General features: G+C 37.8%; 1 protein-coding gene across 2 annotated transcripts; it reads left to right on the forward strand.

Moving 5' to 3' along the window:
- Nucleotides 1–408: 408 nt before the first annotated feature.
- Nucleotides 409–12,250, forward strand: zfyve21 (zinc finger, FYVE domain containing 21). 2 transcript variants are annotated; one of them, XM_081351058.1, is made up of 8 exons: nt 409–622; nt 2,346–2,396; nt 6,729–6,897; nt 8,091–8,166; nt 8,409–8,500; nt 10,171–10,221; nt 10,594–10,724; nt 11,546–12,250. In XM_081351058.1, the coding sequence occupies exons 1-8, from the start codon at nt 497–499 to the stop codon at nt 11,579–11,581; spliced, it is 732 nt and encodes a 243-aa protein (XP_081207184.1). In that variant the 5' UTR covers nt 409–496; the 3' UTR covers nt 11,582–12,250. The 2 variants fall into 2 exon arrangements, with proteins under 2 accessions (XP_081207184.1, XP_081207185.1); XM_081351059.1 differs by lacking the exon at nt 10,171–10,221.
- The last annotated feature ends 337 nt before the right edge of the window (nt 12,251–12,587 follow it).

Raw genomic sequence — 12,587 nt, forward strand, 5'->3', positions numbered from 1 at the left:
TTTTATTTTAAAATCTGTAAATCAAAGATAACGAGATTATTATATATATAACAAAATAATAATAATTTTAAAGGCTCGTTTAAAATAAAACATTTGTAATTGCTTAATTTGCAATTGGCAGGAAAACTTTGGAATTCATGCATTTTAATGGTGCCCTAGGTGCCCAAATACTTCACAATACACTGTGAGGATTTGGGTAAATGTTAACATTTAAGGTTGTGTGTAATGAATAATATTTGTTGTAATAACAATATTAATAATAATAACAATAATATATATATTAAACATATAATACATATATATATATATATATATATATATATATATATATATATATATATATATATATATATATATATATATATATATATATATATATATATATAAATGGTGAAAGGAAGGACTCTTATGCTGAAGGTGTGCCTGTGTGTGAGTGTTGAGCTGATGTCTGTGCTGTTCTTCTCAGAGCAGCAGCTGCGCACTCATAAACACAAATATGTCCGCGGTGCCTGACGGCAAAAAGCTTGTCCGGAGCCCGAGCGGACTCCGTATGGTACCGGAAAACGGCGCTTTCAACAGTCCGTTTTCCCTGGATGAGCCGCAGTGGGTTCCGGATAAAGAGGTAATGAATCTTGATCACAGATGAAGATGTTGCTGATGCTGTGGTGGTTGGTCAATGCTGGTCTGTCTCTGTCTTTGGGCGTTGTTTACTCAAGGCAACAAGAGCCAGTAGGAAATAGTTTGCAAGTTCCCCAGATGGTGTTACAAAGAAAAAAGATGGCTAGTCTTGGATCATTTGAACAGATATTATCTCAGATGCATGGACATCAATGCATCTCTGTGCTTTAGAGTGTGTATGCGAGCAAACATCCACGACTGTGGACAAAAACACTGGACAACAACAACTCTTCATATGTGTTATTGATGGATTTTTGGGGCATGTGCTATGAAACAAACTTTCTTCAATGATTCAGTATGGCGTAAACGCAAGAGACTGTCAAATGATTAGCCACGCCCATTCATTATATTATGCTGAGGCATGCAGAAACAACTGCATAATCTTATATCTGTACGACACATTCCGTGTTATTCTCGCATGAATTTTAAAGGAAGAAACAACTGTCCAAGAAATTCCCTGCATATTTAACCCGTTAACATGAATGTTTTACAATACTTTGAACTAATAGTTTAGTTAAAAGGATTTATTTTTGGGAGGAGTAGATATTATCGAAACTGTACTTTATTATGTAAACGTTAATAAATTATACAGCTGAGCTCATGATATTTAGGGCTTTGTTGGTAAGATTACATATTAAAGGGATAGTTCAACCATTAATTACTCACCCTCATGTCCCTATAAGACTTTCAACTACCACTTAGATGCTTCAAAAAGTTCATAAAGAGATCATAAAACTAATCCATATGAATTGAGTGGTTTTGTCAAAATTTTCGGAAGAGACACGATCGCTTTATATGATTAACAGACTCAATTTAGGCTTTTATTCACATATAAACATTCATTAACTCACACATCAGTTGTGGTAAGCTCAAGCATGATCACTTGGCGTGCAAGAACCATAGACTGTAAAAAATAGGCGAGAACCAATGAGGTTTATTCTTGTGTTATGCTTCACGTTTGAGCTTCAGCAAGAACCAATGAGGTTTGTTCTCGCGCGTCAAGCATGTTCGGTTGAGCTTCTGTTTATGTTCACTAATCAATGTTGAAAATGTGAATAAAAGCCTAATTTCAATCTGTTCATCACATAAAACGATTGAGTCTCTTCAGAAAATTTGGACTAAACTGCTCCATTCATATGGATTAGATTTACAATCTCTTTATGAACTTTTTGAAGTGTCAAAGTAGTAGTTGCGTAGCTGTCAACGGAGGGACAGAAATCTCTCAGTTTTCATCAAAAAGATATTTATATGTGTTCCAAAGATGAATGAAAGTCTTACGGGTTTGGAGCGAAATGAGGGCGAGTGATTAAAGACAGAATTTTTCATTTTTGGGTGAACTAACCTTTTAGTGCTTAGACATGAAACTGTGGTCAGACCTGAACTGTTTTATTTGACTCAAACAGGCTGTTTCTGGTTTACTGTGGCCACTGTCAGATAACATTACCATAAATTTTGCCTTAAAGGTTTTGGCCTTGATTGTATTGCTGCTACGCACAGATATGATAACTAAATTCAGCTAAAGTCTCTAGGGTGTTCTGACACACTTTCCTAATGAAATGCCATCGACTCTTGCAGCAGATAGAGTTATACAGGTGCCTGCTCTTCACTATATTTGTGTTTTAATAAAGAGTCTTTAAAATTCATGTTTCATTTGTGTCCTCTCTTAGTGCCCCAGATGTATGCAGTGTGACACTAAGTTTGACTTCATCACCAGGAAGGTAAGCATGTTGACTGTAATTTCGGAGAGAGTTATGAATGTTCGCACATGCAGGACAATGGAAGTTGCTGTATTGTTGCTTATAGAGATACCCTTTATGAGTGTCTTCTTTTCAGTTTGATTGTTCCTAAGTGTCTTTGTGTTTAGTTTTGCAATAGGACAGTAGGGGTTCAATCTTCAGCTGGCTGGCAGGAGCCGCCACTGGCATGTCATGTGACCTGTCAGTGCCGGCAGGAGCCGCCACTGGCATTTCACGTGACCTGTCAGTGGCTGGTTGGCATACAGTCTGATTCTGGCATTTCACGTGACCTGTCAGTGGCTGGTTGGCGTTTGCCAGTCTGATTCTGGCATTTCACGTGACCTGTCAGTGGCTGGTTGGCGTCTGCCAGTCTGATTCTGGAATTTCACGTGACCTGTCAGTGGCTGGTTGGCGTCTGCCAGTCTGATTCTGGCATTTCACGTGACCTGTCAGTGGCTGGTTGGCGTCTGCCAGTCTGATTCTGGATTTTCACGTGACCTGTCAGTGGCTGGTTGGCGTCTGCCAGTCTGATTCTGGCATTTCACGTGACCTGTCAGTGGCTGGTTGGCGTCTGCCAGTCTGATTCTGGATTTTCACGTGACCTGTCACTGGCTGGTTGGCATACAGTCTGATTCTGGCATTTCACGTGACCTGTCAGTGGCTGGTTGGCGTCTGCCAGTCTGATTCTGGCATTTCACGTGACCTGTCAGTGGCTGGTTGGCGTTTGCCAGTCTGATTCTGGCATTTCACGTGACCTGTCAGTGGCTGGTTGGCGTCTGCCAGTCTGATTCTGGCATTTCACGTGACCTGTCAGTGGCTGGTTGGCGTCTGCCAGTCTGATTCTGGCATTTCACGTGACCTGTCAGTGGCTGGTTGGCATCTGCCAGTCTGATTCTGGCATTTCACGTGACCTGTCAGTGGCTGGTTGGCATCTGCCAGTCTGATTCTGGAATTTCACGTGACCTGTCAGTGGCTGGTTGACATACAGTCTGATTCTGGCATTTCACGTGACCTGTCAGTGGCTGGTTGGCGTCTGCCAGTCTGATTCTGGAATTTCACGTGACCTGTCAGTGGCTGGTTGGCGTCTGCCAGTCTGATTCTGGCATTTCACATGACCTGTCAGTGGCTGGTTGGCGTCTGCCAGTCTGATTCTGGCATTTCACGTGACCTGTCAGTGGCTGGTTGGCGTCTGCCAGTCTGATTCTGGATTTTCACGTGACCTGTCAGTGGCTGGTTGGCGTCTGCCAGTCTGATTCTGGCATTTCACGTGACCTGTCAGTGGCTGGTTGGCGTCTGCCAGTCTGATTCTGGCATTTCACGTGACCTGTCAGTGGCTGGTTGGCGTCTGCCAGTCTGATTCTGGATTTTCACGTGACCTGTCAGTGGCTGGATGGCGTCTGCCAGTCTGAATCTGGCATTTCACGTGACCTGTCAGTGGCTAGTTGGCGTCTGCCAGTCTGATTCTGGCATTTTACGTGACCTGTCAGTGGCTGGTTGGCGTCTGCCAGTCTGATTCGAGCATTTCACGTGACCTGTCAGTGGCTGGTTGGCGTCTGCCAGTCTGATTCTGGCATTTCACGTGACCATAAAAAGAAAACAATGTATTTCCTTACAGCGAGAGTGTCAGACAACGCGTTATACACGCAGTTCAGCCGCGGCTGACTGGATTGAGCATCCGGTAAAGCGTCAGTAAGCAACCAGTCTGATCACGTCCATTTTAACTGGTTTAATTGGGATAAAATGTTCTAAAACATCACTAATACTAAATTATAGATGCACGAGATTCCATTCATAAAAATAAAACAATGTATTTCCTTACAGCGAGAGTGTCAGACAACGCGTTATACACGCAGTTCAGCCGCGGCTGACTGGATTGAGCATCCGGTAAAGCGTCGGTAAGCAACCAGTCTGATCACGTCCATTTTAACTGGTTTAATTGGTATAAAATGTTCTAAAACATCACTAATACTAAATTATAGATGCACGAGATTCCATTCATAAAAAGAAAACAATGTATTTCCTTACAGCGAGAGTGTCAGACAACGCGTTATACACGCAGTTCAGCCGCGGCTGACTGGATTGAGCATCCGGTAAAGCGTCAGTAAGCAACCAGTCTGATCACGTCCATTTTAACTGGTTTAATTGGGATAAAATGTTCTAAAACATCACTAATACTAAATTATAGATGCACGAGATTCCATTCATAAAAATAAAACAATGTATTTCCTTACAGCGAGAGTGTCAGACAACGCGTTATACACGCAGTTCAGCCGCGGCTGACTGGATTGAGCATCCGGTAAAGCGTCGGTAAGCAACCAGTCTGATCACGTCCATTTTAACTGGTTTAATTGGTATAAAATGTTCTAAAACATCACTAATACTAAATTATAGATGCACGAGATTCCATTCATAAAAAGAAAACAATGTATTTCCTTACAGCGAGAGTGTCAGACAACGCGTTATACACGCAGTTCAGCCGCGGCTGACTGGATTGAGCATCCGGTAAAGCGTCAGTAAGCAACCAGTCTGATCACGTCCATTTTAACTGGTTTAATTGGGATAAAATTCTCTAAAACATTACTAATACTAAATAATAGATGAATGAGATTCCATTCATAAAAATAAAACAATGCATTACCTTACAGCGAGAGTTTCAGACAACGCGTTATACACGCAGTTCAGCTGACTGGACTGAGCGTCAGTAAGCAACCAGTCTGAATTCTCTAAAATGCCAATCATGCAAAAGAACATAATCATATCAACAGATGCATAATACACGAGCTAGAGAGGGAGGAACATACAAAACAGATAAACTGGCAAAAATCAATGTTTTCTGAAACTTGCAAAAGGCAGACTGCCAGACAATAGCCAACCACTGGCAGGTCACGTGATATACCAGAATCAGACTGGCAGCTGCCAGTCTGCCACTGACGGTCACGTGACATGCCAGTGGCGGCTCCTGCCAGCCATCTGAAGATTGAACCCCCACTCCAATAGGATGTCATTGCAAGTTTCCCTTCCTTTTTCCATTTTTCTCTTTTTTTGCTTTCCTGTTACTGACTGTTCTTTTAGTGTGTTTATATCTCTGTCTTTGTGGTTATGTAATGGTATAGAATATTAAGCCCTAACAGAACACTTTTTTTGTAAATTAAAAACAATGTTTTTTTTTAAATATCTTTTAGTTCACATCCATTATGTTGTAAAACTCCTTCCCCTTAGCCCGAAGAAGGTCGCAAGACCGAAAGCTTGCTAATAAATTGATTTTGCACAGTGTTTGAGTGTGCGGCTGCTGTATTTTTACAAAACTCCTTCCCCTGAAATTAAAACGAATAACTATATTGTAATATACTGTTACCATGATATAAAATTACTCATAAATGATTTTGGTCATAACACTTACCTTAGCTTGTGTGCATGTACACTGCCGTTTAAATTTTTTTTTTTTTTTTTTTTGTCAGTAGTTATTTTTATTGAATAATCGGGTCTCTTATGATCACCAAGGCTGCATTTATTTGATTAAAAATATTAAAAAACAGTAATATTTTTTTTAATATTATTTCAATTTAATATCACTGTTTTCTATTTGGATATATTTAAAAAATTTAATTTATTCCTGTGATGCACAGCTGAATTGTCAGCATCATTACTCCAGTCTTCATTGTCACATGATCCTTTACAAATCATTCTAATATGCGGATTTGCTGCTCAAGAAACATTTATTATGATTATCAGTGTTGAAAACAGTTGTGTATTGTTTTTCAGGATTATTTAACACTTGAACAGTAGTGCATAATGTTATAAAAGCTTTCTATTTCAGATTTTTTACTTTCTATTCATCAAAGAATCCTGAAAAAAACATTGATTATAATTTGATAATCATATTAGAACATTGATAATCATATTAGAATGATTTCTGAAGAATCATGTGACACTGGAGACTGGAGTAATGATCCTAAAAATGTAGCTTTGACATCACAGAAATAAATTATATTTTATAATAGAAAACAGATATTTAAATTCATAAAAACTGGTCATAATATTTCACTATATATATATATATACATATATATATATATATATATATATATATATATATATATATATATATATATATCTCCTTGGTGAGCATAAGAAACTTCTTTTAAACATTACTTTTGAATTACAGTGTATATGTGTTCATTTGACATTTAACAATGATATTGATATATATAATATATTGCGTGTATATATTTGCTTTACTATTTTGTTGCTATTGTGTGTTTGATGTAATTGCATTGGATTTGAAGCAATAAGTGTTTCCTCTTTGTATGTCAGCATCACTGCCGGCGCTGCGGTCGGTGTTTCTGCGATAAATGCTGCAGTCAGAAAGTGTCTCTGCCCAGGATGTGTTTTGTGGATCCGGTGAGGCAGTGTGCGGAGTGCAGCCTCATTTCACAGAAAGAGGTGGAGTTTTACGACAAACAGCTTAAAGTGCTCACTGCCGGTGGGTTGAACAAACATGCACTTAAATGCTTTTAGCTTTAGACCACTGACACGATTATTCCCGCTTTTGCATTCATAGACTCACTGTTCATAAAGTTTATGATGTTGCTATTATAGGCCATGGAGAGCGTATCTATGTTACACAACTCCTGTACACTTACTTCAGTGTACACTGACTTAATGAGTTATCCTTTACCTGAGACTGAACTTCACTGCTGCTGGAAATATCATTTAGCTACTCTGTGTTTGCATGAGTGTGTGTTTGGCAAATACTGTTCTGATGGAATCAGGAATTTACACAGTTCTGTGATCATACCTAGGGATGCAGTACTGTATATCAATTATATATGGGCCGAGCCTCTATTGAATATGGGATTTTGCATGCTCATTTGGCCTATTTTAATATTTGAATCCCCTTTGCTTTCATCTAAAACACACAGATCTATCTATCTATCTATCTATCTGTCTATCTGTCTGTCTGTCTGTCTGTCTGTCTGTCTGTCTGTCTGTCTGTCTGTCTGTCTGTCTGTCTGTCTGTCTGTCTGTCTGTCTGTCTGTCTGTCTGTCTGTCTGTCTGTCTGTCTGTCTATCTATCTATCTAAAGGTGACTTGACGAAGTGGAATCTTTAGTGCATCTCAAAATGATAATGCAGTTTCCTACTGTATATTATAATATTGTATACACAGGTTCACTTGAAGCATGTAAAACAATTGATTTATTCACCCTGAAAATAATCCGCTTATCAGTATCAGCCAGAAATGTAATATCGGTGCATTCCTAAAATGTTTCCTTAATAGCACTCGTTCAAAAGTTTGGGGTCAGTAAGAACTTTCTTTTTTAAGGAATAAATACTTTTATTCAGCACAAAAATATTAAGCAGCACAACTGTTTTCAACACTGATAATAATAAGAAATGTTTCTTGAGCATCAAATCTGCTTACCAGAATGATTTTTCATCTGGATGTAATTGACTTTAGAGCTGTCTCATAATGTCTCATAAGTCTAACAGTCTGTTTTGAATCTGAAAACACTGATGTTTGAAGATGTTTATTGTTGCAGTGTGACTAAAGAAAATGGCTACTTGGAATTTTGGTACTGTAAACACTGAGATTTTTATTTATGTGGAAAATGTTGTCAAATACACCAATAAGTATTTACACTGACAGCCTTACAGCCTTTTTCCTGTATTGTAGGAGGAACTTTCGGGGTCAAAGTGGGTTCCTCAGAGAAATCAGAGACCATGGTCTGCCGCTTGTCCAATAATCACAGGTATGCTTGTAGGCGCCCACAAAATTGACTTCTTTAGATGTGATGTAGCATTTTTTTTTCATACTATGGTAGTCAATGGGGGGTGAGAATTGCTTGGTTACAAACATTCTTCCAAATATCTTCCTTTGTATTCAGCAGAACAAAGAAATGTATACAGGTTTGTAACAACTTGAGGGTGATGACAGAATTTTCATTTTTGGGTGAACTATCCCTTTAAAGTCTATCTTTTATTGCTCTTTTAGATATCTCTTCCTAGACGGTGACAGTCATTTTGAGGTGGAACTGTCTCGCATTTCCAGTATGCAGGTGTTGACTGAGGGCTCGACTCCGGGAGGTGAGGCTTTGAGGAGAAACCTGTCAGACCATTATTGTTATATATAAACAATTATTGATTTTTGAGACCATTCATTTGACACTATAGGTAAATGTAATGACTATAAAGAAGAGCACATTTGCTAGTGTTGAGGACAGCATTTGAGGATGCTAAAACCTCTTTGTTTTTAACAAAGCATTCTCTTGCATGTATATAAAGGGATATGATTATGAGCTGAGATTTATTCTATCACGTCATACAGACGGGAAGCATGGCCTTATCTGATAATGGGATATACAGAGATTTCTTTGAAAGCTTCACATATTATGACACAGGAAGCTTCAAATAGTCACATGACTACATGAATGCTGGATTGATTTCTGCTTTACCTGAATGCTGATGGCTATTAACATTGCACTGTAGTACTGAGTGAAATGAACTCTATACAACGGACATATACACACTATACAGTTGCCCCAAGTAGTTTTTGGACACTTAAATCACACTTAAAAATGTCATTGCATTAGTTATAAAGTATCAAACCTTTTCTGCTCAAGCTTTTCTTTTGACTAACTTCACATTTCCGAGACATTCTTTTTTGCCATCATTGGCTTCACTGTATTGGCTGCACTGGTTCCAAAGGTGATTTTTAATTGATGTATAAAGTTGGTACACTGTAGGTTTAAACATAAATGACACTTGTTTTGATATTTTATGAACAATGCAAAAACATATGGGGCCCTATCATACAACCAGGCGCGATGTAAGTGTTTTTTGCTAGTTTCAGCCTGACGCAGTTATCATTTTCACGTCCTGCGCCACGTTGTTTAAATAGCAAATGCATTTGTGTGCCCATGGGCTGCTCGTCTGAAAACAAGGTGTGTTCTGGCGCATTGTTGTTGCGTTGCTATTTTGAGGCAACTGAAATAGACTGCGCCATTGACCAACTGAAACCTGGCGTGTATTTATTTTGTTATTTAAAGAGCGCGTTAGTAATGTGCACCTATAGGCGGGCCCACAACGCATGTACACTGCTTATTACACGCACAGGGAAGTGCAGCAGCACACAAACATGCCAAATATTAAAAATAAAAGGATTACAATGTAAAAGATTAATATTGTGTACATTAATATATGGTTGAATCCGGCTTGTCCCATAGATGTTCTGCTTGCGCGCTTTAACCTTGTGCACGATCAAATCCGTTTCTTCTCTGGTGTTACGTCGCGTTACGTCTTTCTGCTTGCAAATTCCGCAATGTAAATAGCGAAACCACCATGGCGCGAGCGCAACTGGCCTTTAAAGGGAATGGGAGATGAGACTCTGATTGGTTTATTGCACGTTAAGTCCAAAACACACCCATTACTCATTATGAGAATAGGGACAACCCTTCTAGACCATGAGCCTGGTGCGCCAACCATTTATCCCATCATTAAACTAGCAAAAGTGGATTCGGACACACCCTGAATGCACTTGCGCCGGGCGCTTTAGACCATGCGCTTAGATCGTTAAAATAGGGCCGTTAAAATATAGACATTTAAAGCATGACTTGCATGTCCAAATACTTGTTGGGGCCAATTTATGTGCATCTAATTGCAGTGTGATGCAGACCTAAATCTTTTTCTGTTGGTTTATATTTCTTTCCTTTTAACATTCTCTTCTTTTCTTTAATTTCCTTGTTCTCTGCATTAAGAGAAAGATATATGCTCGTACATGAGCTTGCTGGACAATCAAATATCTGAAGGTCAGCGTCCCTCTATCTCTCCTTGCTGTCTATTTTATTTTTCCTTGTCTAAAATGTGTGCCATTTAGTTTGTTTTCCTTGTTGTTACCGTCATATGATAAAGTAACCTTGCATGCACTCATTTCCTGTGACCTCGATGTCAAAGCAAGGCAGTCTCATGAAAGGCTGCATGTGCATGTTTATTGTGACACTGTGATAGACCCTCAGACTTCAGCACCATTTTGCTGTCGTATTATGCGAGTCACACATCTAATTTGTGCATGTACAAATTACAACGATTAACTACATAAGGAACATTTGTCATGGCAAACTCTGAAAGATGCCTTGACAAAGAATTGTTGAATACCACCACTGACCTTTGACCTGTTTTAGGGGGTTCCCTCCGTGCCAATGGCATGGTGCTTCAGTACAAGCCACCAGGATCTCAGAACCTTCAGGATCTCTACATGGACACTGCTGATGACAAGCGCGTTGCATCTGCCTGGCTTGTAGCCATGCACAAAGTAGGTGTGAGTTCAAGCATACATTGTAAAAAAAAAAAAAAAAAAAAAAAAAGTATATTTATTAATTTATATATATCTTTTTTTTACATTTATATTTGTTATATTATAATGTTTTATTAATTCTTTAATTTTAGGGTTATTTTAGGGTATATTTTTTTTATTTGTTCTGAAATGGGTGGCATGGGTACATTATATGTATAAATATGTGTGTATTTATAATATATATAAAAATAAATATATGCATATATATATATATATATATATATATATATATATATATATATATATATATATATATATATATATATATATATATATATATACATACACACACTTATATTTTTTCCCATTCTCATTTTTTTCACATTCATTTTTTCCTTAAAACAGTTTATGATGGAAATAGTTTTTAATCAATTATTTGAAATGGACCGTTTAAACTGATATGAGAAAGTGAATCAAACTTACCTACTAATAATTTTTTTAACTGAAGACTAAATGAGAGGCGCTTTTGAAATTATTAATCACAATTTTGTTTAATTTTATATTGCTAGCAAAATCATTAAGTACTCTGTAAAGCAAGCCTAAAATATATTATATTTGAGTGGGAACAAAATCTGTTTGTTTTAAAATGTTTTAATAATATATTTTAACTAATAATAATGTCATCATAGCAGGACTGCCAGTCCTACAGCTAAGCACCACAATTTCACCCAGCCATAGTCGTTACTAAAAAGATACTGTGTTTTCTGAAGGGAGTTTCTGAACTTCAGGACTCCTCTATATTATAGTAATATTATGTTTGCTGTTCCCTGCTTGTCTAGGCTGCCAAACTGTTGTATGAGTCAAAGGACCAATAAAATGACAAAGGAAACAGCACGGAGAGGGTTGGACGGAATAAAAACAAGGAAAGAGAGAGAGAGAGAGAGAGAAAGGGAGATCAAAACCAAGTACTATATGTCATTCATTTTTACATGTACTCTAAGATGCTTGTATGATTTCTATTCAATATTTTACTTCTACTCCGTTGAGACAGACCAGATTTACTTACAACTTCTCCGTCTGTGCCAAGGGGAGGACCAAGTTTTCCGACGATTCTCGTGCAATATGGACATGTATGATAATATATAAACGCACCATTTAACAGATGCTTTAAGTGTAGTCTCGCGTATCAAAGTTTTGTAAACAAAATATATTTTGTCAGATATTCTTATTTTAACACAAAATGCTGTGTATCTACTTTTTACTGCCCGAGTATTTACAATATGTAGTGTCTTTTTTTTCTTTCTTAACATATTTGAAACACTTTTTGGAATTGTTTTTCCTACACTACAGAATGATGTTTGAGGTCTTCATTTGTTGTAACGTGTTTGCGTCTGCAGAGCAAGATTTCTCTTTTTTTTAGAAAACTGAAATTAGATCAGCCAGATTGCCTGGACTCATTTTAAACTTTGTTCTAGGACATCAGGTTTCGTTTGCTAATTTTCGATTTTCAATGTACACCAAATAAACATCTTCAGTCCACAACTGACTAATTCATGTCTGTGCTAATTTACTTTCCAGAACACAAACACATTTCAAATTTTGACCTTTTTTACTTAAAGGGATAGTTAACCCAAAAATAAAAATTCTGTGATTAATTACTCGCCCTCATGTCGTTCCAAAACCATATGACTTTCATTCATCTTCAGAACACAAATTAAGATCTTTTTGGTGAATTCTGAGAGCTTTCTTGACGTGTGAGAACCAATGAGGTTCATTCTCGTGTTACACAGCACGTTTGAGCTTCAGCAAGAATCAATGAGATTTGTTCTCGCACATAAGGCCTTTTTGGTTGAGCTTTTGTTTATGTTCGCTGATCAGTGT

Source organism: Scardinius erythrophthalmus (assembly GCF_964197995.2).
Source record: "Scardinius erythrophthalmus genome assembly, chromosome: 21".
NCBI classification, from domain to species: domain Eukaryota; kingdom Metazoa; phylum Chordata; class Actinopteri; order Cypriniformes; family Leuciscidae; genus Scardinius; species Scardinius erythrophthalmus.